Raw genomic sequence first — 24,534 nt, forward strand, 5'->3', positions numbered from 1 at the left:
TTAAATTTGTTCCTGAATCCAAAGAGTGTTAACATCTTTACACCCCAACTTCTGGAAAGTTATCCCAATGTACTTATACTCTTGAGATCAGCTACACTATCTCCATAGGAACTGGGCACTTATCAAAAGAAGAATGTCAACTGTTCATCCTGAGTGCTCGGAGAAGGCAATGGCACCCCACTCCAGTACTCTTGCCTGGAAAATCCCACGGACCAGGAGCCTGGTAGGCTGCTGTCCATGGAGTCGCTATGAGTCGGACATGACTGAACGACTTCACTTTCATTTTTCACTTTCATGCATTGGAGAAGGAAATGGCAACCCACTCCAGTATTCTTGCCTGGAGAATCCCAGGGACAGGGGAGCCTTGTGGGTACACAGAGTCAGACATGATTGAAGCGACTTAGCAGCATCCTGAGTGCTAATAAGGCTTTCAGAGCACTTTGTATTCAGAGTACCATTTAGTTAAACTTTATATGCAATGTAATCACTAATCCTATCCACCTGGTGAAAACAGTTAAACCTCAGTGAAGTTTAGGGACTGACTCGTATAGTGCAAGAGTGAAAGTGCAGGGATTCAACTACAGTTTTCTAGTGTTCTTCCCACTGAATCACACTGTGTGCGTCCTATCAAACACTACTGAGATGTCTTTTTCTTTTCATGGAACTTTCTAAAAGCATTTTGCTTCCTGTTGAGGGGTAGGGTGGGGGATATATCCATCAATTTACTAGCTGTGTGGACTTTAGGAAGGGATACTCAAGGATTGTTGCAAGAATTAAACAAAATAATGTATCTAGAGCATGATTTAGACAATGTCTTCTTGTTCAGTCAATAAGTTGTGTGACTCTTTGAGATCCCATGGACTGCAGCATGCTAGGCTCCTCTATCCTTCACTATTTCCAGAATTTGCTCAAACTCATGTTCATTGTGTCAGTGATGCCATCCAACTATCTCATCCTCTGTTGCCCACTTCTCCTGCCCTCAATCTTTCCCAGCATCAGGGTATTTCCAATGAGTTGGCTCTTTGCATCAGGTGGCCAAAATATTAGAGCTTCAGCATCAGTCCTTCTAATGAATGTTCAGGGTTGATTTCCTTTAGGATTAACTGGTTTGATCCCCTTGTAGTCCAAGGGACTCTCAAGAATCTTCTCCAGCAGTACAATTCAAAAGCATCAATGCCTGCTGCTGTTGCTAAGTCGCTTCAGTCGTGTCCGACTCTGTGCGACCCCATAGACGGCAGCCCACCAGGCTCCCCCATCCCTGGGATTCTCCAGGCAAGAACACTGGAGTGGGTTGCCATTTCCTTCTCCAATGCATGAAAGTAAAAAATGAAAGTGAAGACGTTCAGTCGTGTCCAACCCTTAGTGACCCCATGGACTGCAGCCTACCAGGCTCCTGCGTCCATGGGATTCTCCAGGCAAGAGTACTGGAGTGGGGTGCCATTGCCTTCTCTTAGTGCATGTGAAGAAGTTGCTGTCATTATAAGGTTAAAGCCCATCACTGTATATTTTGGAAAGGAAGTGGTACTGGAGCTTTGCTAGGTGCTGGCACTAAATAAGAAAACTGGGTAACTGCCTGTGAAGTGGCCATGTCAACCAAGTTTATCCTGAGCCAGGGTCAGGCCACATCTGCTCCACCTTGTCACCCCCACCACTACCATCTATACTTTGATGGAGCAGTATTGCTGAGTGGCCAGGAGTGGGGGGCTGAGACTGCCATCCTGGGCGTGAATATCCACACCACCACTTACTGAACGTGTGACCTTGGTGAGTTACCTAACCACTCACTGCCTCAGTTTCCTCATCTGTAAATGAGAACACCGGCAATAATAGCCACATCGTAGGGTGGCTGTGAGGACTGAAGGAACTTGCATAGGTAAAGCACAAAGAACAGTACTTGGGTATAATATATTCTAAGCATTTGTGATGTAGACGTTGCTATCAATACATATCAGTTCTTTCTGACTCTGGTAGGTTCTGGCCACATTCCATGGCCTGAGAAGAGGAGAAGTCTGAGGATCACTGACTGTTCACCCTCTCTCTCTGTCTCGCAGGGCGACCTCTTCCTGAACAGCCAAACATGCAGAATTGTGCAGCGGGAGCTCTTATTTGACTTGGGTGTGGCCTATGGTATCGACTGTCTACTGATTGACCCCACCCTGGGGGGCCGTTGCGACACTTTTACCACTTTCGATGTCTCGGTCAGTCCTGGAAACACTACTGTAGAAAGAGACCCTTGGGCCAACAAACAGCCCTTGTGAACTAGCGTGGACCCTGCTGTGAAGACTCAGAGGGCTGGTCCCCAGCGAACATGGGAACCAGGGGATCAGGAGGCCACAGGACAGGGCTTTTCAGATTCACCATCAACAAGCATCTATTCAGTCCTGTACAGGCCTTGCCCGTTCTCATTTATCCACCCACCCATTCATCCCCTCACTATTAAGTGAGCAGCTGTTGGGGACCAACAGTATGCCCTGTTCTGCCAGTCATTTTCAAACCCACCCATCCACTCAGTCATTCACTTATCCATTCAACAAGCAGTTTTTGAGCCTCTGCCAGAATAAACCATGTGAAACTGCCATGTTTGACAGAGTATGACTACAAAAATGGCCATGTCATATGGTTCTAATATCTAATATATGCTGCCCATACTTCCATTCACTTGTTCATGCACTAACACTGATTGAGCCTCTGTCCTGGGCCCTGCACTGTGTGAGGCACATGTGCATTTCACACTCGTTCATCCATCCAGTACCATTTATTGAGTATGACCTTTGAGCCTACTGTTCTGCTCAATGCCCATCTTACCCCTATCCAATGATAGAAGTAATGATCATCAACTCCATTATGTCAATTTGGAAACTGAGTCTCAAAGAGATGAAGTGACTTAAATGGCAAAGTCTGTGACCAGTTGATTTCTATACCAGCTGACTTATAGGCATTCGATAAATACCCAGATTACTAGAATACCAATCAGCCAAAGTAAGAGATGAAAAAACAGTTGTTAACTTCTTAACTTCCAAAGTATATATACACACATTTTTTTTTCAGTTAATCATTTTTCCTCACAAATCCCCTGAAAATCAATAGCAAGAATTAGTATCCCTATTTTATAGATTAGAAGACTAAGGATCAAAGAATGTGATTCGCAAACATTTCACAGCTGATCTGTAAGGGAATTGACACTTGTATCCACATTCCCCATGGCTGCTGTGCCGGGTGCCGTGTGACCCTGCCCTGGTGCCCCTTCATCTGATAGGGAACTTATCACCTCAAAGAACTAAACCAAGGAGCTGAGATCCAAGACAGGCCTTCAGAATTCTCTATGGCAAAATTACAGTGCATTTGTTTTTATATTCTTAATCATAGCTTGAATCTTAACCAAGATTAAGTTCTTAGTCAAATAATCATAGCAGTAACCAGGGGCATTTGCTTTGTTTCCTAATATTCTGGATTTTTAAGTGTTTCTTTTCTTGCATACTAGGGGAGTTGTGGAAACTGTATCTCTACTCCCAGTTGCCCCAAGTGGACTAAACCAAAGGTAACTATGAACACAGTGATAATGTTTGGAGAGTGATAGGTTTGTTTCTTTATTAGACCCCAGTTTCCTTATAGGTATGGGTGTGTGCACATCTGTGTGCGTCTGTGGGTGTGTTATAACTGTGTATAACTAATTCATGTCTTTCTTTCAACAATCAGGCCAATGGGATGAGAGTGTAAACATTCTGAGCCCAGGGAAACTGTCAGCCCACTTTTAAAATCTAGAAGAGTCATGAGATTAAAAACCTAGAAGGAGTTACAAAAATAATGCTGATTATGAAAATAATAGTTGCCTTTAGTTGGTTGCTGCTTATGTCCCTGGCTTTGTGTTGGACTCTTTGTTTTGACATTATCCTCTGTTCCCATTATAATACAGGAAAATATATTACTACAATTTATGACAAATGAGTCTCAGAGAGGGTAAGCAATCAGCCCAAGACCACACAGCTATAAGAAACAAAGCTAGGCTTAGAGCCTAAAATACAATGTAAGAGTAATGGTTAAGACAATGAAATTCGGAGTCCACAGTTATGGGGTCAAATTCCAGTGGGTGATCTTTGACAAGTCACTTAATCTATATGCTTTTGCCCCTGCACAATGGAGCTAATAATAGTTCTGTGTGTGATTATTAGGAAAGTAAGTTTTCAAATGTGCGTACAGAGCCTAGCACATAGTAAGTACTAGTTAAATATTGGTTTAAGCGCTTACTCCAAAGTCAAGCTCTTTCTACCCTACTAGTAACCCCTCTAACAGAAACACCCCTACAAAAATGAACTGTAACCCCATACTCTCTCTACTGATGATCTTGGGGGTTTGCCAGACCTCTCTCTGGATAGAAAGCTACGTCTTCCCCACTTTCTCCCCAGGTAAACTCGTCTTTTGCAAACAGCTCTAAAGGCCCCCAAGTCCTTTGTCTTAAAATGGGGCAAAATCTTTTTTCTGTGGACTCCACCTCTGCCCCCTACCCCGTTCATCTGCCTCTCTATGCCCCTGAGAAAAGAATTCCCTGCACAGGGCTCATGGCCATTTGAGGCCCATTTTCTACTTGGGCAGTACCTAGGATCTTCCACTAGGGGACAGACTAGAGCCCAAGAGCTCAAGTACAGGGATGGAATGTAGAGGGATGGTTGGATCTCTTCCTTTAGGGCCAGAAGCAGAAGTGTCTGTACGACTTGCCCTTCAAGAGGAACCTGGAAGGCTGCAGACAACTTTGCACTCTGGTGATACAGCTCCCCAAGTGCTGCAAGGGCTACTTCTGGCCAGACTGTCAGGGTAAGAGTGCCTCTTATTATCTTGTGATTCTGAAATGATTGCACAATCACTGTGGAGCCTTTGAAAGTACCAGAAGTATAAAGTGGAAGGTGGGGGTCGGGGAGCAAGGGACTATATTGTTCTTAATGATTCTACTAAGAAAAGATCCAAAAGCAATTATTCTGAAGAGCTGTGTAGCTTTCCTTCTCCATTTTTTTTTTCTTATCATATTTGGTTTTTACACAGTTGAGATTCTGCTGTGCAAAGGTTGTAAATCATGTGTTTTCTGCTTAATGTTATAGAATAAGACATTTCCCATGGTGCTAGAAACCCTATATTTTATTTTTGAGATGGTACTGATTCCAGTCTATGATACTGATTAAGCACACTAGTTTAAATGCATCTAAGGACATCCACCTCAGCAGGGTGCTATATCAATGTGGTACGTGTGGGCCATTATTTCCCGAAAACTCCCCTGTTATAAGATGTGTAACATCACCCTTCCTCCCTAGCCTCGCCCTTTCAGGAAAGGGTTCCTGAAACCCCTGGGTCTAGATACAACTTCTAGCTAATAATGCAGCAGCGACAGCATGGCGAATGCCGTGGAACTTCCTGTCCACCGTGCACTGTTTTAAATGAACACATGTATTGAGTGCTACCCCCATACAGGGCTTCCCTGGTGGCTCAGTGGTGAAGAATCTTCCTGCCAGTGGAGGAGATGCAGGTTCGATCCCTGGGTCAGGACGATCCCCTGGAGAAGGAAATGGCAATCCACTCCAGTATTCTTGCCTGGGAAATCCCATGGACAGAGAAGCCTGACAGGCTAGTCTCGTCAGTCGACTTAATGACCAAAGAACAAAACAGTTTCCCATATATGGCAATACATCTGAACCTCTCCACAAGCCCTAAGAGGCAGCTTCCATTGTTACCCCCATTTTACAGATGAGAAAATGGAGGTACACATTGGATAAGAAGCAAGTCCACGTTCCCCCATTGTGTCTCCAGGAGCCATGATTTTCGGTACAATGGGCTTTCCCGGTGTCTCAGTGGTAAAGAATCCATCTGTTATACAAGAGACATAAGAGTTCAGTTCAGTTCAGTCACTCAGTCATGTTCGACTCTTTGCGACCCCATGGACTGCAGCACGCCAGGCCTGCCTGTCCATCACCAACTCCCGGAGTTCACTCAAACTCATGTCCATTGAGTCGGTGATGCCATCCAGCCATCTCATCCTCTGTCGTCCACTTCTCCTCCTGCCTTCAGTCTTTCCCAGCATCAGGGTCTTTTCCAATGAGTCAGTTCTTCACATCAGGTGGCCAAAGTATTGGAGTTTCAGCTTCAACATCAGTCCTTCCAATAAGTCAGTTCAGTTCAGTTCAGTCGCTCAGTCGTGTCCAACTGTTTGCGACCCCATGAATCACAGCACGCCAGGCCTCCCTGTCCATCACCATCTCCTGGAGTTCACTCAAACTCACGTCCATCGAGTCCGTGATGCCATCCAGCCATCTCATCCTCAGTCATCCCCTTCTTCTCCTGCCCCCAATCCCTCCCAGCATCAGAGTCTTTTCCAATGAGTCAACTCTTCTCATGAGGTAGCCAAAGTACTGGAGTTTCAGCTTTAGCACCATTCCTTCCAAAGAAATCCCAGGGTTGATCTCCTTCCGAATGGACTGGTTGGATCTCCTTGCAGTCCAAGGGACCCTCAAGAGTCTTCTCCAACAGCACACTTCAAAACCATCAATTCTTCGGCACTCAGCCTTCTTGACAGTCCAACTCTCACATCCATACATGACCACAGGAAAAACCATAGCCTTGACTAGACAGACATTAGTTGGCAAAGTAATGTCTCTGCTTCTGAATATATTCAGGACTGATTTCCTTTAGGATGGAATGGTTGGATCTCCTTGCAGTCCAAGGGACTCTCAACGGTCCTCTTCAACACCACAGTTTGAAAGCATCAATTCTTTGGCTCTCAGCTTTCTTTATAGTCCAACTCTCACATCCATACGTGACTACTGGAAAAACCATAGCTTTGACTAGATGGAACTTTGTTGGTAAAGTAATGCCTCTGCTTTCAATATGCTGTCTAGGTTGGTCATAACTTTTCTTCCAAGTAGCAAGTGTCTTTTAATTTCATGGCTGCAGTCACTATGTGCAGTGGTTTTGGAGCCCCCAAAAATAAAGTCTCTCGCTGTTTCTATTGTTTCCCCATCTGTTTGCCATGAAGTGATGGGACCAGATGCCATGATCTTAGTTTTCTTAATGTTGAGTTTTAAGCCAACTTTTTAACTCTCATCTTTCACTTTCATCAAGAGACTCTTAAGTTCTTCACTTTCTGCCATAAGGGTGGTGTCATCTGCATATCTGAGGTTATTGATATTTCTCCCGGCAATCTTGATTCCAGCTTGTGCTTCTTCCAGCCCAGCGTTTCTCATGATGTACTCTGCATAGAAGTTAAATAAGCAGGGTGACAATATACAGCCTTGACGGACTCCTTTTCCTATTTGGAGCCAGTCTGTTGCTCCATGTCCAGTTCTAACTGTTGCTTCCTGACCTGCATACAGACATAAACGATGTGGGCTCAGTCTCTGGATGGGGGAAGATCCCTGGGGGAAGATGGCAATCCACTCCAGTGTTCTTGCCTGGGAAATCCCATAAACAGGCTACAGTCCATGGGGTTGCAAAGAGTTGGACTCGACTTAGCAACTAAATCACCACCATACTTATTTATCATAATCCAGTTGAGAAAATTCTGGGCTGAGTCTACACAATTATTCAACCTTCACTCCCTTCTCCGTCGCTAAAGCATAGACCATTCACCAAAGTCGGTGCCATCCCATGTGTTTGTTCAGTGCTTTATATTTTCAAATGCTGCCAGTTACGGTATCTCATTTGATCCTCATAGTCACAACATGGAATAGGGCAAGTGGGCATCACCCCCAGCCTCTAGAGTTAAGAGAACTGACGCTCAGAGCAAGTTCATTATTCAGCCCAGACCAGCAAGCCCAGGTCCCCGTGTGTGCTCAGTCACTTCGAATGTGTCCGACTCTTTGCAACCCCATGGACTGTGTAGCACACCAGGCTCCCATCCTGGAGATTCTCCAGGCAAGAATACTCGGATGCATTGCCATTTCCTCCTCCAGGGGATCATCCTGACCCGGGATCAAATCCACGTCTCTGATGTCTCCTGCATTGGCAGGCAGTTTCTTTGCCAAATCCAGGTCTCCTGACCACCAAATACAGCACACAGTTTAATACATCACCCTTCCAGTCCTATCAGATACACTTAAACTCTCAGCCAGTGGCTTACCCTAAACAGTCAGTGACACTAAATAGATGTGTCCCCAGGACAGCAGACCTCCTAGACTACTGGAGGACAGAACCCACAGCTGAGGTCAGGTTAGCAGCACATTTACAAAGGCACTGAGCTGCTCTGGGCCTGGGGAGACTGTTCAGTCACTGCTGTTTCATCTCTTCCAGCCTGCCCTGGAGGCCCAGATACCCCGTGTAATAACCGGGGTGTCTGCCTGGATCAGTACTCGCCCAGCAGACAGTGTAAATGCAACAGCGGCTTCAACGGGACAGCATGTGAGCTGTGCTGGCCGGGGAGATTCGGGCCTGACTGTCAGCGTACGTGGCATCCCCTCCACTGAGTTTTCACCTGTCATCAGCTGGGCATGCATCCTTCCCTGATGCATGCCATCCACCTGACCTAGAAGCATCCGTCCTCTTTTTCCCAGCCTCCCATTTGCCTGCTATTTTTTCCTCCTTGGATATTTTCCCAATTTCCATCCACTGAAAGAGCCTCATCCATAATATTGAAATTCACATCCCCAGCAGCCAACCAGGCAAGCTGTAGCCAACCAATGCTCATTCAGTCATTCGACTACCATGTATATGCTGAGTCTTTCCTAGTATCAGTAGCTCACATGTATGGAGTGCCTGCCGTGTGAAAGGCAGGTATGTTGTAGCATCTCATCCTCACAACAAGCCTTCGAAGTGGGAGCTATTATTATCTCTCCTTAACAGATGGAGAAGCTGAGGCACAAAGAGCCTAAAGCCAGGAATAGTCCTAAATTGTAGGAGTACAGGGTATGAGAAGGGGATAGCATCTCAGCTTTCAAGGAGTTACACTCAAAGGGAAGAGACAAAAGTAGACATAAAGGTGCAAAGAGAAAGAAGCAGGTGAAGGGGATCAAGAAAGAAAGGAAATACTCCTCCAGAAAACATCTCACGAAATATTTGAGTAGAGACCTAGCAGAGATGAGGGGGCCAGGTGTGGGGCTATCAATGATAGCTCTGTCCAGTCAGATTTCCGTGATGCTGGAAATGCCGCCTAACTCTGCCATGGGGAAGCCACTAGCCATGTGTGGATATCGAGCACACAGAATCTGTGACTGAGGGGCTGATTTTTGCTATTTTTAATTAGGTTATATTTAAATAGCCATGTGTGATGACTGGCTGCTCTGTGGGACAGTGCAGACTAAAGGAATGACTTTGTGGGAAGAGAGGCAAGTGCGAAGGCCCTGAGGTAGGACAAGTTCCGGCATGCAAGGCCCAGCCAAGCGGCCGAGGTAGCTGAGCAGAGTGGGCAAAGAAGAGAGAGAGAACGCAGAGATGGGCTCAGAAGGTGGCCAGGGGCCAGATAATATGGGGGCTGCTTGGCCAGAGACAGATCTTCAGCATCTCATCTAACTGCAGTAGCAGCCAGTGAAGGATTGTGAAGGGTAGGGGTGTCCTAAACAGAAAGGGCCACCCCAGCTGCCCTGTGCAGAGAGTACCACGGGAAAGCAGGAGCAAAAGAAGGGCCAGCTTTGGGGATGCTACTGCCCCAATCCAGGTGGGAGATGGCGGTGCCTTGGGCTAAGGTGTTGGTGCTGGAGGTGGTCAGAAGCAGAAGGAATGTTTCTTGCAGCTTTGACTTTTAAATTGATTTCTGTCAGGAGGCCCAGATAAGGTTCCCTTCCCTTTCTGTTCTATTCCATACCTCATGACACCCTCTACTTCTGTAATTTACAACACTCAACATATTTATCATTACATGTTCAGTAGCCCATTACCCCTAGACTGTAAGCTCCCTGAGAACAGGGACCTTGTGTCTTATGTTTTCCACTGTAACCTCATTGCCTGGTAGCCTGTGCCTCATGGTAGCCACTGAGTATGTTTATTTTTTGTAAGTTTGAATGAATGACTGTGGATAAGCATGGGGCCTCCCACACTGACCACACAGCCAGCACATGGCCAGTGAGCTGGCAGATTGGACTTCAATCCCGGATCCCTGCTAACTGACCACACTCCAACTTGCTCTACAGCTTGTGGCTGCTCGGACCATGGACAGTGCGACGACGGGATCACAGGCTCCGGGGAGTGCCTCTGTGAGACGGGGTGGACGGGCCGCTTCTGTGACGCCCAGACAGGTCTGTTGTGAGGGTGGTGGGCCGCCAGCAGCCCCTCGCTGCAGCAGACCTTGCCAAGAGCAGCCAACTGAGGGTGGGGGTCTGAGCGACATCTGAAAAAAACAGCTGAGCAGGGGTTCAGTTATCCACGAGGAAAGATGGCTATGCGGCCCCGGGGTCAGGAGGTCTAGGGACCCGGAGGAAACTAGATGAAAAGATTGAACTCAAACCCAGGAAATCAGCCTGCAGTCCTGTCAGTCATAGAAGGACCCACCTCAAACAAAGGACTGTTGGGCAGGAGTGGTCCTCAGGATCACTGCCCAGGTCTGGTTGTGTGTGGACACAGAGTTGGAGGGTTTCATGGAAAATACAGTATTCCATGGAGGCCAGGATCTGACCCTGAACTCTGCTACGTACTAGACAAATGGCCTCAGCAAAGCCACCCTCTCGGAATCTTGATATACTCGTCCGTAAACAGAGAGCCTCTTGCACGGCTTGTAGGGAAGGATTGTTGTGAGGGTCAGGGTCATGGGTTTGGAGCGCCAGTGCATGTGGGCACTCAGGAACAGTAGCTGCCAGTATCATCGTCAGTTACTGCCATCTTTGTCATGACCTCAACCCTTACTGAGCTGTCAGTTTTCTGAGTTCTCCCTTGCACCCTGAGCCCTGTATTCCAGTCAAAAGGTCTCAGGTATGAAGGTTGATGAGCAAGTTGTCACTTCATCGTCCCTGGGGGGCAGAAGGGCATGACCGAGCTCTTCTTATGAGTAAGAGCAACCCAAAGTGCCAGAATCCTGGCAGTCCTCATAGCTTCAGTCCCTCCCCCTCCTTTCCTCCCTGCTTCTCCCCATCCTCCTCCCCCTTCTTCCTCCGCTTTCCTGCCTCCCTTTCTCTCCTAACCATCCCATGGCTTCATGCTGCCTCTGGATACTGCAGCCCCTTTCAATCACCAAAGCCCCAGATTAGTGGTACCCTAAGAAGGCCCTTGAAATTCCAGATGTTCAAGCTGGATTTAGAAAAGGCAGAGGAACCAGAGTTAGAATTGCCAACATCCATTGAAGCATAGAAAAATAAAAGAATCCCAGAAAAATATCTACTTTTGCTTCATTAACTACACTAATGCCTTTGACTGTGTGGATCACAACAAACTGGAAACTTCTTAAAGAGATGGGAATACCAGACCACCTTACCTGCCTCCTGAGAAATCTGTATGCAGGTCAGGAAGCCACAGTTAGAATCGGACATGGAATATTGGACTGGTTCCAAATCAGGAAAGGAATAAATCAAGGCTGTATACTGTCACCCTGCTTATTTAACTTCTATGCATAGTGCATCAGGCAAAATGGTGGGCTGAATCCAGCACAAGAGGGAATCAAGATTGCCAGGAGAAATATCAATAACCTCAGATACGCAGATGACACACCCTTATGGCAGAAAGCAAAGAAGAACTAAAGAGCCTCTTGATGGAGGTGAAAGAGGAAAGTAAAAAAGTTGGCTTAAAACTCAACATTCAAAAGATGAAGATCATGGCATCCAGTCCCATCACTTCATGGCAAAGAGATGGGGAAACAATGGAAACAGTGAGAGACTTTATTTTCTTGGGCTCCAAAATCACTGCAGATGGCAACTGCAGCCATAAAATTAAAAGACGCTTGCTCCTTGGAATAAAAGCTATGACCAACTTAGCGTGTCAAAAAGCAGAGACATTACTTTGCCAACAAAGGTGTGTATTGTCAGAGCTGTGGTTTTTCCAGTAGTCATGTGTGGATGTGAGAGTTGGACCATAAAGAAGGCTGAATGCGGAAGAATTGATGTTTTTGAACTGTGGTGTTGGAGAAGACTCTTGAGAGCCCCTTGGACTGCAAGGAGACCAAACCAGCCAGTCTTAAAGGAAATCAGTCCTAAATATTCTTTGGAAGGACTGATGCTGGAGCTGAAGCTCCAATACTTTGGCCACCTGATGTGAAGAGCCGACTCACTGGAAAAGACACTGATGCTGGGAAAGACTGAAGGCAGGAGGAAAAGGCGGTGACAGAGGATGAGATGGTTGAATAGCATCACCCACTCAATAGATATGTGTTTAAGGAAACTCCAGGAGATAGTGAAGGACACGGAAGCCTGGCGTGCTGCAGTCCATGACATCACAAAGAGTTGGAGACAACAACAAAGAAGACCCTGGAATTTCTGCTCCAATTTTTAACCATCGCTTCTGGAACCCCATGCTCTCAGGGCCAAAGAGCTAGTCTGCAAAATTCATCCTTGATGGCAGACTTTGAGGTATAAAGTTTTCACTGGTTGCCCCTAAGGTTAACATCTTTGCATTTTGATCTGGATAACATGGCAGAGAGAAAGTCTTAGTACAAAAGAATAATTCTGGAATCTCAGAATCCCAGGCTGGGAGGGACCTTAGTAAATCACCCCATTACCACCCATCTTGCAACTATAAGGGGGCACTTTAGAAACACAGGGGCAACCAGATGGCATCTTAGAAGATGCCTTAGCTGGATCCCAACACCTCACATCACAGTGGGAGATGAATTATGACTTCTTTCTTTGCAGCTTTGCCTCCTGTGTGCATGCCTCCTTGTTCTGCTCACGCTGCCTGTAAGACCAACAATACATGCGAATGTAACCTGAACTATGAAGGAGACGGAATAACGTGCACAGGTAAGTCCCATCTGTGCATGGGTGGAATAGCAGCAGGGTGCAGGGCCGGATGGAACTCAGTCAGGGGACCTGGGCTCTGTCCCAGCCCTTCTGCTTCCTGCTTGGACCGCTTCAGCAACACCCACCCTCTCTGTGATGGCGTTGCTCATGCCTAACCTGCCCACTTCCCAGGCCATGACTTTGAACTTGCTTTGCAAACTGCAATGCACTTTGTTTTACGGTGTTTTTGTAACTTTACAAATAATCCAGTTGTATGTCAAAAAATTGAGAAAATATTCTATAGTAGCTTAAGACAGTGCTTCCCTCAGATACAACTTAGCGACTAAACAGCAATTTTTTAAATATAAATGTATTTATTTTAATTTGAGGTTAATTACTTTACAATATTGTATTGGTTTCGCCATACATCAACATGAAGCCGCCACGGGTGTACACGATGCATGATACTGGATTCTTGGGGCTGGTGCACTGAGACGACCCAGAGGGATGGTACAGGGAGGGAAGAGGGATGAGGGTTCATGATGGGGAGCACGTGTAAACAGCAATTTTAAAACAACAGTGAAACCTACACTTGCTCTCATTACTCAGTGAGAATCACTTTGAACACAGATATGTCTTTGTCTCTAGTAATTAGGATATAGGTTCAGCCACACAGAGATCCAAATAAACAGTGGCATAAACAAGGCAGATGTTTAGGTATTTATTTTTATCTTGTTTAGTACTTTGGATAGAGGTACCCAGAGCTAACATAGGGTTTCTCTGTGGAAGTCTGGGGCCCAGACTCCTTCTGTCTTGTTGCTCTGCCATCGTTCACTCACCTGGCCTGGGATGGCCTCAACCAAAAGCACATCCCAGGAAGCAGAAGGAAAGAAAGTCGGGGTAGGGGGGAAGCAAACCTCATTCCCTTTAAGGACATACCTAGGGCTTCCCACATGGCATGGCGCTAGTGGTAAAGAACCCACCTGCCGATGCAGAAGACACGGTTCAGTCCCTGGGTCAGGAAGGTCCCCTGGAGGAGGAAATGGTAACCCACTCCAGGATTCTTGCCTGGAGAATCTCATGGACAGGGCAGCCTGGTGGGCTATAGACCATGGCGTCACAAAGAGTCAGACACGACTGAAGCAACTTAGCACACACAGAAGTTGCTAAACTCCTGTCTGCTCCATCACATTGTCTAGAACCTCATTCTCTGTCACACCTGGGACAAAGGAACCTGAGAAATGGAGTCTTCAGTTGGTCAACCATGAGCTAAGCTATAAATCTCAGATAGAAAAAGCAGACAGGAGATATTAGGGGAAAACCAGCAGTCTCAGACACATGTACCTTCTGTTTTCATAAACACTCATGAAAACATGAATGTCCCTGTTCATATAGGGACAGATACTTTCTTTACAGAACTGAGATCTTGCTATTCCCGCTACTTTATAATCTGCCACAAGGCAGTCCAGAATTGGCTCAGCATCCTCAGTGGCAGCAAAGACCCAGGTTCTGTCTGTCTGCTCTGCCAGCCTTGGGCCTTCTGTCCTCATGTTCATGCTCTCAGCCAGAAAGGCAGAGGAGAGAAGTCAGAGGGCTTTCCAGCTACTCCTGGGCCTGGAGCTAATCTATTAGTCAGTTGAAATTTGGGCGATTGTGAAAACAAAGGTTAAGAGGCAACACAGAAGAGTGGGGGAAATGTGGGCTTTGGAATCAAACCACCCTGGGTTTAAAACCAACCCCTCCACGTTGTAGCTAGTTTGCCTTTGATGGTCAGTTAAGCTCTGAGTTTCAGTTTCTTCACCTGTAGAATGGGGGTAACAGTGTCTGTGTCACAGGTGCTCAGTAGTGCCTTAGCCCTACACACACACACATGCATGCACGCGCACACACACACACACACACACACACACACACACACACACACCCAACTATGTCCTAACATTAAAAACCCAAACTCATTAGAAAACTACTATCAAAGTGGAGCCTAGAAGTTTGTGATTTAAAAGGGCAGAGGTGGACAGATATCCCCAGGCCTAGTCTATTAGGGCGGGGTCCCCAACCTCCAGAATCTTAACACCTGATGATCTAAGGTGGAACTGATGTAATAATAACAGAAATAAGGTGCATAATAAATGTAATGAGCTTGAATCACCCTGAAACCAACCCCTGGCCCCTGGGAAGATTGTCTTCCATGGAACCAGTCCCTGGTGCCAAAAAGGTTGGGGACCGCAGTATTAGGGTGTTAGCCGCAGGACACTAGCACTGGCAGAGGTAGCACAGAGGCCACCAGGCACCAGGAGAGGAGGCACTGACATGTTGGGTCCCATTTCCTTGCCTGGTGTGCCTGGTCCTGGGGTGACCCACACCCTGATCTGAAGCCCCTGTTACACAGAGTCTACCTTCCTCTGCTCTTGCAGTTGTGGATTTCTGCAAACAGAACAATGGCGGGTGTGCAAAGGTCGCCAAGTGCTCTCAGAAGGGCACGAAGGTCTCCTGCAGCTGTCAGAAAGGCTACCAGGGGGATGGCCACAGCTGCACGGCGATTGACCCCTGTGCAGACGGCCTCAATGGCAGGTGTCACGAGCATGCCACCTGCAAGATGACCGGCCCGGTGAGTGTCTGTCCCAGGGGAAATGGGGGGTGGGGTACCGCCTGTGCCTCCCCCAGCCTGGCTTCTCCACTCAGGTCACCACTGGCCTCTTTCTAAGCCTTCTTCTCACCCAAGTCTATTTCTCTATTTCTTGATAAGTCAGCAAGCTAAATACAAAGTGGAACCCGATGCAGGAAAAGGACCTTACTGGAAAAACTGGTTAGGTCCACTTAAAGTCTGTTGTTTAGTTAATAGTAACATATCAACACTAGTTTCTTAATTTTGACAATGAACTCTGGTTAGGTAAGATGTTAACATTAGGAAAGACTGGGTGGAGAATATAAGGGGACTCTCTGCATCTTTTCTATAAATCTAAAATTATTCAAAATACAAACCAAAAATGTCAGTAAGAAGTGGCAGGAAAAGTGCACTCACTTACACCTTTTTAGAGTGCAGTCAGTGCCCTGTTGCCCTTTTCTCTGATGGGAAGGGAAGATGGTGGGAGATGACGTCCATTACGGCTACAAATGTGAACTCAACAGGCAGGCAGCCTCTGAGTCTTGGCTCCTGGCCTGATATGCTGTGCAGTCTGGGGCTGGCTGCCTAACCTCTTTGAGCCTCAGTTTCCTTAGCCACAAATTACGAGCCTCATAATAATGCAGACCTCACAGGATCATTCATGGGGATTAAAGGAGCTCATTCATTGGCTCGACAAATGGTCATCAGGTACCTACTATGTGCTGTTGTAGCTGTCAGGGATGTAGTGATCAAAAGTTTGTACATGATAGAAGGAAGAGGCATGCTCAGTTCTGAAATCAGGCCAGTGTGATAAAAGGGATCAGGAGACAGGGAGGGTCTCTCTGAGGAAGTGACTGAGCTGAGATGTAAAGGAGGACACTCCATCCTGAGTTGGGATGAAAGCAAGACAGAGCAGTAACTCAACTCCCACTGGACAGGAGAGGCATGTTGCTCACCCTTCTGAGCATCTCCTATGCTGGTTGGTAGCCCATGGAGCACGTGGGATTCTGGGGGCCCAGAGAAGAGGCTTTTTCATCTTTCCTGCTCTCCCCCTAGGGCAAGCACAAATGTGAATGTAAAAGTCATTACGTGGGAGACGGGCTGGACTGTGAGCCAGAGCAGCTACCCATCGACCGCTGCCTGCAGGACAACGGGCAGTGCCATGCCAATGCCAACTGTGCCGACCTCCACTTTCAAGGTCAGAGTGATCTTGACCCAAAGCGCGTGATCTTCAGGGTTGGGGAAAGAAGCTCTGTAGGAGCAAAAGGGAGAAGTCTTAAACTGGGACCAAACAGCCCATGCATTGCCCAGGAAGTAGTGGGCTTCTGCAGTCCAGGGGCAGAGTATGCTCAGAACTGGACTGTGAGTGTTAGAACCAGGAGGGAGCTTGCAGGTCAGCTACTATACTCACTCTTCCCTGGTTCCTTAGCAACCCTTGCCGCTGTGGATTGGAATTGAATCTGAGGAGCATAGTTTAAGATATTAAATAACAAAGAGATAGTGCCTGCCACAAGCAGAGCAGCAGTTTCTTAGAAGTTGTTTTATTAATAGCACATCAATCAGCATATATGCATTCACTTCCATGAATGATTTGAATGGCTTATCATAAACCCACAGGTAGAATCACGCTAAGAATCATAACACACAATAAAAAGCCAGGTAGCACTGCAGAGACGTGGGTGGTGGGGCATCTTGACCCCTGATGGAGAAAAGCCATCCAGGACCCACTGGTGGGGTTCTGAGCCCGGGGCAAGGAGTGACCGCAGTGGTCCAAAAAGTGATTTAGAGCACCGTGCATTGTGGCCAATCAGGATTTGCTGTTTGTTTTCTAGACATGGTAATGTTAGTGACGCAGCTTTCTGACATCTCAGTAATAACTGTTGACTTAACACCTGCTATGTACTGGCTTGGTCTGTTTGGGCTGCTGCAATAAAGCCCAGATGGCATGTAAACAACAGAAATTTATTTCTCAGCTCTGGAGGCTGGAAACCTGAGATCAGGGTGCCTGCGTGGTGGGGTTCTGCTGAGAATTGTCTTCCAGGTTGCAGACTACTGACTTCTCCTAGTGTCTGCACAAGCAGAAGGAACAGGGAGCTCTCTGGGGTCCCTTTTATAAGGGCTCTCTGCCCACTCATTGTGGTTCCAACCTCCTTACCTAATAATCTCCCCAAGGCCCCACCTTCTAACATCATTGTTAGCAAATCAGGTCTCACTGCTCACCACTTACAAAATCAATATTCATAAACGCAGGTAGAAAGGAAAGGCACCAGCAATCTGGGGAGGTGGTGGACTCAGTGTCCCCTTCCCCAAACCAACTTCCAAAGATTCTGCTCGGCCATGAAAGCTTTTAAAGGGAAACAGGGATGTAATCTCAGTTAATCATTGCGATGAGGGGGGACAGAGTTGTCACTATGCCCCACTGTGTGCAGGTCGACTTATGATTTTCCTTTAGATGCTCTCCTGTTCACACAGTCGGTTCATGAAATGACTGAAGGAGAAGCTAGGGAAGAGATCTGGTCATCTGTTAATTACTTATTCTTTATTTCTACTTCTTCGATCTACAGAAGAAACCAACACATTAGGCAAGATATTATGTGATCAAAAGATTTGAAAGCTGGGCTAGGGTTGGAGGTGGGTAGAACATGGGGATGTTGGGTTTAAGGTTAGTGACAAGGGGACCTCCTTCAGAGAGCTCTGCCTGCCAAAAGCTGCTTGCTTACATGAGACAAATTGCTGTCATCTGTCTAACTACTTTTCTTTCCCCAGTTTTATTAATCTTAAAAAGGCCTCAACTACATTGGGAATCTCCTTAAAAAAAGAGACAGTGTCATATATTGTCATATATCCTATGTATTTCTCCTGCTTATATACCCTCTATTTCATCCCCCAAATGAGTTGGAGGTGTCTTAGGACTTAATACATATTATGGACTAAATGTTTATGTTCCTCACAAATTCGTGTGTTGAAATTCTAACCCTCAGTGTAATGATATAAGCAGTCCTCGGCAGGAAACAGCTCCCTGGTGGCTACAGTGGAGGCTTAAAAGATGCTTGAGCTGATTAAGCAGAGAGGAGCTGGCAAGGCATTTCTGCTGAGAGGACTGGTGGACAGCAGAGAATTATCAAGGGTAGCTGGAAAGGATAAGGCAACGAGGAGGTATGGTGTATTATCAAGCCTGTAACCCCAAGGTAACAGGGTCTCTACTGGGAAGAGGAATGATACCAGGGAGAGAAGGGCACTCTGTAGACACGGAGGATGAAGAAGAGGGAAGGATCCACCATAATGTAAGGTTTCCGTCTCGAGAGGCCAATTCAATGGTGGTATTAAAGCAATCTGGGAGAAGGGGACCCAAGAACTTGGAAAGCTTGGTTGGGGACATTCTATGTTCAAGGTGATTGTGGATCTTCCAAGTTCTATCACAAGGTGATGGTAGGACTTCAAAGCAAAGATTCTGTAGGCAGTTGCTATGTAGGATGGGGTCAAGAATGATCAGCTGGAATAAGAGATGTTGATTCACGAGTCATTTTCCAGGAGGAATGTGGAATTAAGAGATACTTGGGTTTTTTTCTTTAGAGCACGGTTCATTTAGCCAGTCCTGCCTGTTCCCACAGCTCACAGAATCTATTCATTGCCTAGAGCATCACCCATCTTCTCCTGGGGGCTTCACCCTTCTACTTTATTATGAACACCAAGAAAATTATGATAGTGATACTAAGTGACCAAGAGTCACATTTGGATCCACCTTCTGTTGTAGCTGAGTGGTTACCCTTAGCAAGACAAGACGGCATTGGGATAATGGCCCAGCCGTCCTGGTGGGCAGGTCGCAGAGTCATCCCACACTCAGGGGGACATGCCTAGTCTCACATAATTCAGAGGAGGGCAAACCAGCATAGCCTTTGAGGCAACCAGTTTGGCAGTGTGTACAGAAAGCAATGCAATAATTCATGCCAAGACTCATAGCACCATTTCAAGGGACACATCCTATAGGAATGATCTAAGAATTGAATAAAGTTAACCTGGTGGCTCAGACAGTAAAGAATCTGCCTGCAGTACAGGAGACCTGGATTTGAACCCTGGGTCAGGAAAATCCCCTGGAGAAGGGAATGACAACCCACTTCAGTATTCTTGCCAGGAGAATTCCATGGATAGAGGAGCCTGGCACGCTACAGTCCGTGGGGTCACAAGAAGTCGGACACTACTGAGCAACTAACAGTTTCACTTCACACCACCCCAGCATTACCTGACATCACAAAAAATGAGAAATAACAAATTAGTAAATGATGATCGAATATACTGTTATATCCTCTCAAAGATACAATTAAGAATTGTGTTGTCATGATGAGGATACGAGGCTAAACACCTATCCATTCCTCCCCAAGCTGTTCTGTTGGTGAGTGTTTATGTTCCAGGTCTGGCTGACAATATTATATGGCCTGTGGAATGAATATACTATTGGCTATGGTCACAGAAGAAAATCTTGTGCATTTCCTGTTGGTAAAGAATCTGCCGGCAATGTAGGAGATCCTGGTTCAATTCCTGGGTCTGGAAGATCTGCTGGAGAAAGGATAGGCTACCCACTCCAGTATTCTTGGGCTTCCCTTGTGGCTCAGATAGTAAAGAATCTGCCTGCAGTGTGGGAGACCTGGGTTCAGTCCCTGGGTTGGGAAGATCCCCAGGAGAAGGGAAAGGCTACCCACTCCAGTATTCTGGCCTGGAGAATGCCATGGACAGTATAGTCCATGGGGTGACAAAAAATCAGACATAACTAAGTGACTTTCACTTTCACTGGTTTGGACTCCACACTTCCCCTGCAGGGGGCATAGGTTTGATCCCTAGTCAGGGAACTAAGATCCCACAGGCAGAGCAGCCAAAAAGAATAAAGAAAACCTTAATCTTAGCTCTTTTGGAGGGTAGAATGTACCCTCTTAGTGGCATCTGATAATAAACTTGACAATATAAAAATGTGACTTGGTTCTTGATCTATTTCTGATCTCTGCATTAATTGGTTTAAAAGAGATATATTTTAAAGTTATGAATATTTTCTAGTATCTAAGGGGAAAATGGCTAGAAAACTTTTTTAAAGGCATAATGGCAATCAGAAAATACATGGGTTCCTTGGCAGAAATTCATTTTAATGTATTTTTTTTCATGGCTGTGAAGTTCACAAAAAGTGTTCAACTAAAAGTATCAAGGTAAAATCATGTTGTCAGAGAAAATGTATAATATTGGGAAAGAATCCTCAGAAAGAATGTAATAAGAAAGACTTCTAAAAACTATACATGTAGCATACTGCCGTATTTGTGACATATATGACCCTCAAATGAATAGAAAAAAGACTGAAAGGGTGAAATTACATCAGAATTAAAAGTTACAAACATAAAAATTCTGGACGGAAGTACATCAAAATGTCAGCCATGGAGTAATGATTATTTCCAGAGAACAGGAAGGTGGGTGATTTTTCTTTCTTTTCTGTCTGGCCCACATTTCCACCTTGAACACGTGCTACTTGCATAGTTAGAAAAGAAATAAGTATTTTAAATGACATCTCAAAGGAAAGTGGCATCCCAAGAAACCCTGGGCTGTGGCCAGCATCCCACTTTGAAAATCTCTGCTGGGAGAACTGCCAGCTGAGGTGTGGGGCTGAACAATTCCTCTCCTCCCCCTTCTAGATACCACTGTCGGAGTGTTCCATCTACGCTCCCCGCTCGGCCAGTACAAGCTGACCTTTGACAAAGCCAGAGAGGCCTGTGCTCAGGAAGCTGCAACCATGGCAACCTACAACCAGCTCTCCTATGCCCAGAAGGTGGGTTGCCAGTCTGTGGGTGCCATGCAGGCAGGGTCTTCTGGGTGTCACGGTGGGGTTGTCGCTTCCTCTTAACACAGGAGGCTTTGGCTGTTGCCTTCCTGGAGGGGGGAGTTCAGGGAGCTCCCGAGCATGTCCACTGGGGGTCTGTCACGTGTCAGCACAGAGTGGGTGCTTCACTGACATTATTGTCCATTCTTACAACATTCCTGGAGGTAGGTGTTCCTACTGCCATCTTACAGATAGGGCAACTGAGGTTCGGAAAGGTAACGTGCCCAAAGTCACCCAACCAAGAAGTGGCAGATCCAGGACTCAACATACCCCGACTCCACAAGTCTGCTGCCAATCATGGCATTCAACCACCAAGGCAGAGGCACTGACTGGAAGTGTGCACCTCACGGCTGGAAACCAGAAGGAGATCAGTTACCCACAAGCCTAGGGTGCCTCTGAGCCCAAAGGCAGCCAAGTGTCTCTGAAATAGCCCAGGTTTCTATGCCTGGGGGCATTGCAAAGGGCGTACAGAGAAATTGCCCCAGCTGTCAGCCAGGTAGGAAATGAAGCTCTGGCCAAGGTAACTCTCTCACCCTCTAACATCAGAAGCCCAGCCCATTTGGAAAGGAGCAGCCTACTAAAGGAGCAGCCTACTAGTGAGTGCTCACAAGATCACTGCCCATCCTCGTGATTTTACTGCCCTTCCTCCAACCTCCATCATGACCAGATCTTCAGACCTGACATTTCTTTACAAGGAACAAAGCCCTTGATTCCAGGATCCAGCATCTTGGAGGGTCAGAAATTCTTGTTTCTCCTTCTTGCTCGAGCTTCCAAGGTGGCTCAGCAATAAGAATCCGCCTGCCAGTGCAGGAGCTGCAGGAGACTTGGGTTCAATCCCTGGGTTGGGAAGCTCCTCTGGAGGAGGAAATGGCAACCTGCCGCAGTATTCTTGCTGGGATAGTCCCATGGACAGAGGAGCCTGGCAGGCTACAGTCCATGGGGTTGCAAAGAGTCGGACACGACTGAGCAACTGAGCAGGTGTACGCATGCCTGCTTGTTCATTGTGTGACCTCAATCAAGGCACTGAAACCCCAGTCCCACCTGGCGTGTTTATAAAGGCCTAAAGGTAATAAGCCACACAAGGGCTTCCCTTGTGACTCAGCTGGTAAAGAATCCACCTACAATGTGGGAGACCTGGGTTCAATACCTGGGTTGGGAAGATCCTAGGGAGAATGGAAAAGCTATGCACTCCAGTATTCTGGCCTAGAGAATTCCATGGACTGTATAGTCCACAAAGTCGCAAAGAGTTGGACACAACTGAGCAACTTTCACTTCACTTCACTTCAAAGGTAATAAGACAGAGTGACTGACACACATGGGAACTCAGGTTTTAAGATTAAGAGCTCTGGAGTAGAGTGCCTGGGTTTGAATCTCAGCTCTGCTACTTGCTGGCTGTATGACTTGGAACAAGTTACTTAACCCCTTTTGCCTCTGTTTTCTCAACTATAGAGACTTTTTTTTTTAAGGTTCTATCTCAAAGGGTTGATGTAAGTGATAAAGGTTTTAGCACATGGAAAGTGCTTGCAAAAGGACCTGGCCCAGAATAAGCTCTCAGTAAGTGTTATGATGGTGATGCTGGCAATGATGGTTCATGATGAGGATGATGATGGTGAGGATAGTAATGGTGATCAATTGGAGTCCCATTGACCCGTAAGCAGAGGAATTTGCACCTAGGGGTAACTAGCTAATTGTAAATCCCTTTGCAAGAGCAGAGGGAAGAAAAATGGGTATGAAGGACTTGAGCACTTACAGGGAAGAGAAGGCACCACTTTCATCCATCCAGTGGCTCAATCAACAAAAATGTAATGAACACCTACTATGTTTCAGGCACAGGGGTAACAATAGGCAAAATGAGCCATAACTCCTGACTCCATGGAGTTTTCGGTCTGATGGGGGAGTCAGCCATTAGCCACAGAACTCCACGACAGATATGAAATCTCAGCTGACCAACATCCACATCTTTCTCTCTACAGGCCAAGTACCACCTCTGCTCAGCAGGTTGGCTAGACAGTGGGCGAGTTGCCTACCCCACATCCTATGCCTCCCAGAACTGCGGCTCTGGTGTCGTCGGGATAGTGGACTACGGACCAAGAAACAACAAGAGCGAGATGTGGGATGTCTTCTGCTACCGGATGAAAGGTAATGGCCCCAACCTCGCTTCAGATTCCAGGCCATGCAGCTGCTAAGCCATCCTCAGCTGGGCTGGCCGACCTCCCGACGTGAGATGGGGTAGCCAAGACGCCTGCCTCACCAGTGTGAGACTCTATGTGTTTCTGCCTTCCAGATGTGAACTGCACCTGCAAGGTGGGCTACGTGGGAGATGGCTTCTCATGCAGTGGAAATCTGTTGCAGGTCTTAATGTCCTTCCCCTCACTCACAAACTTCCTAAAGGTCTGTACCACATCTGTTTGCTTTCACCTTGGGGTGGAGGGATAAACTCAAAGCAGATATGAGAGAGTCTAGTCCTTAAGAGAAGGCGGAGGCTCACAGGTCCATCTAGTCCAACAAAGGTCCATCTAGTCAAAGCTATGGTTTTTCCAGTAGTCATGTATGGATGTGAGAGTTGGTCTATAAAGAAAGCTGAGCACCAAAGAATTGATGCTTTTGAACTGTGGTGTTGGAGGATACTCTTGAGAGTCTCTTGGACTGCAAGAAGCTCAAACCAGTCAATCCTAAAAGAAATCAGTCCTGAATATTCATTGGAAGGGCTGATGCTGAACCTGAAACTCCAATACTTTGGCCACCTGATGTGAAGAACTGACTCATTGGAAAAGACCCTAATGCTGGGACAGATGGAGAAGGCAATGGCAACCCACTCCAGTGTTCTTGCCTGGAGAATCCCAGGGACAGGGGAGCCTGGTGGGCTGCAGTCCATGAGGTCGCACAGAGTCAGACACGACTGGAGCGACGTAGCAGCAGCAGCAGCAGCTGGGACAGATTGAAGGCAGGAGGAGAAGGGGATGACAGAGGATGAGATGGTTGGATGGCATCACTGACTCCATGCACATGAGTATATGGAAGCTGCAGGAGTTGGTGATGGACAGGAAAGCCTGGTGTGCTGCAGTCCATGGGGGTCACAAAGAGTAAAACACAACTGAGCAACTGAACTGAACTTATCAAAGAACTGAGCTTTGATATTAATAACAGCAATAATAACAATAGCTAACATTTCCTGTGCATTTTCTTCACACAAGGCATTTTCTGAGGCCTTTCAGGTTACTTTTCACTTGCTTCACAAAACA

The 24,534-nt window shown here is 46.6% G+C and overlaps 1 protein-coding gene across 1 annotated transcript in view; it reads left to right on the forward strand.

The window, feature by feature from the left end:
- Window positions 1–24,534, forward strand: part of STAB2 (stabilin 2) — a 174,069-nt gene that overhangs the window by 138,214 nt on the left and 11,321 nt on the right. The window contains exons 53-63 of the mRNA XM_052640296.1: window positions 2,052–2,198; window positions 3,482–3,538; window positions 4,683–4,809; window positions 8,269–8,418; window positions 10,101–10,205; window positions 12,744–12,851; window positions 15,248–15,441; window positions 16,495–16,636; window positions 21,108–21,241; window positions 23,266–23,431; window positions 23,577–23,683. Of these exons, the coding sequence (XP_052496256.1) occupies window positions 2,052–2,198; window positions 3,482–3,538; window positions 4,683–4,809; window positions 8,269–8,418; window positions 10,101–10,205; window positions 12,744–12,851; window positions 15,248–15,441; window positions 16,495–16,636; window positions 21,108–21,241; window positions 23,266–23,431; window positions 23,577–23,683 (1,437 nt within the window). The remainder of the gene's footprint in view (window positions 1–2,051; window positions 2,199–3,481; window positions 3,539–4,682; window positions 4,810–8,268; window positions 8,419–10,100; window positions 10,206–12,743; window positions 12,852–15,247; window positions 15,442–16,494; window positions 16,637–21,107; window positions 21,242–23,265; window positions 23,432–23,576; window positions 23,684–24,534) is intronic.

This window comes from Budorcas taxicolor, chromosome 5, assembly GCF_023091745.1.
Source record: "Budorcas taxicolor isolate Tak-1 chromosome 5, Takin1.1, whole genome shotgun sequence".
Taxonomy (NCBI): Eukaryota; Metazoa; Chordata; class Mammalia; order Artiodactyla; family Bovidae; genus Budorcas; species Budorcas taxicolor.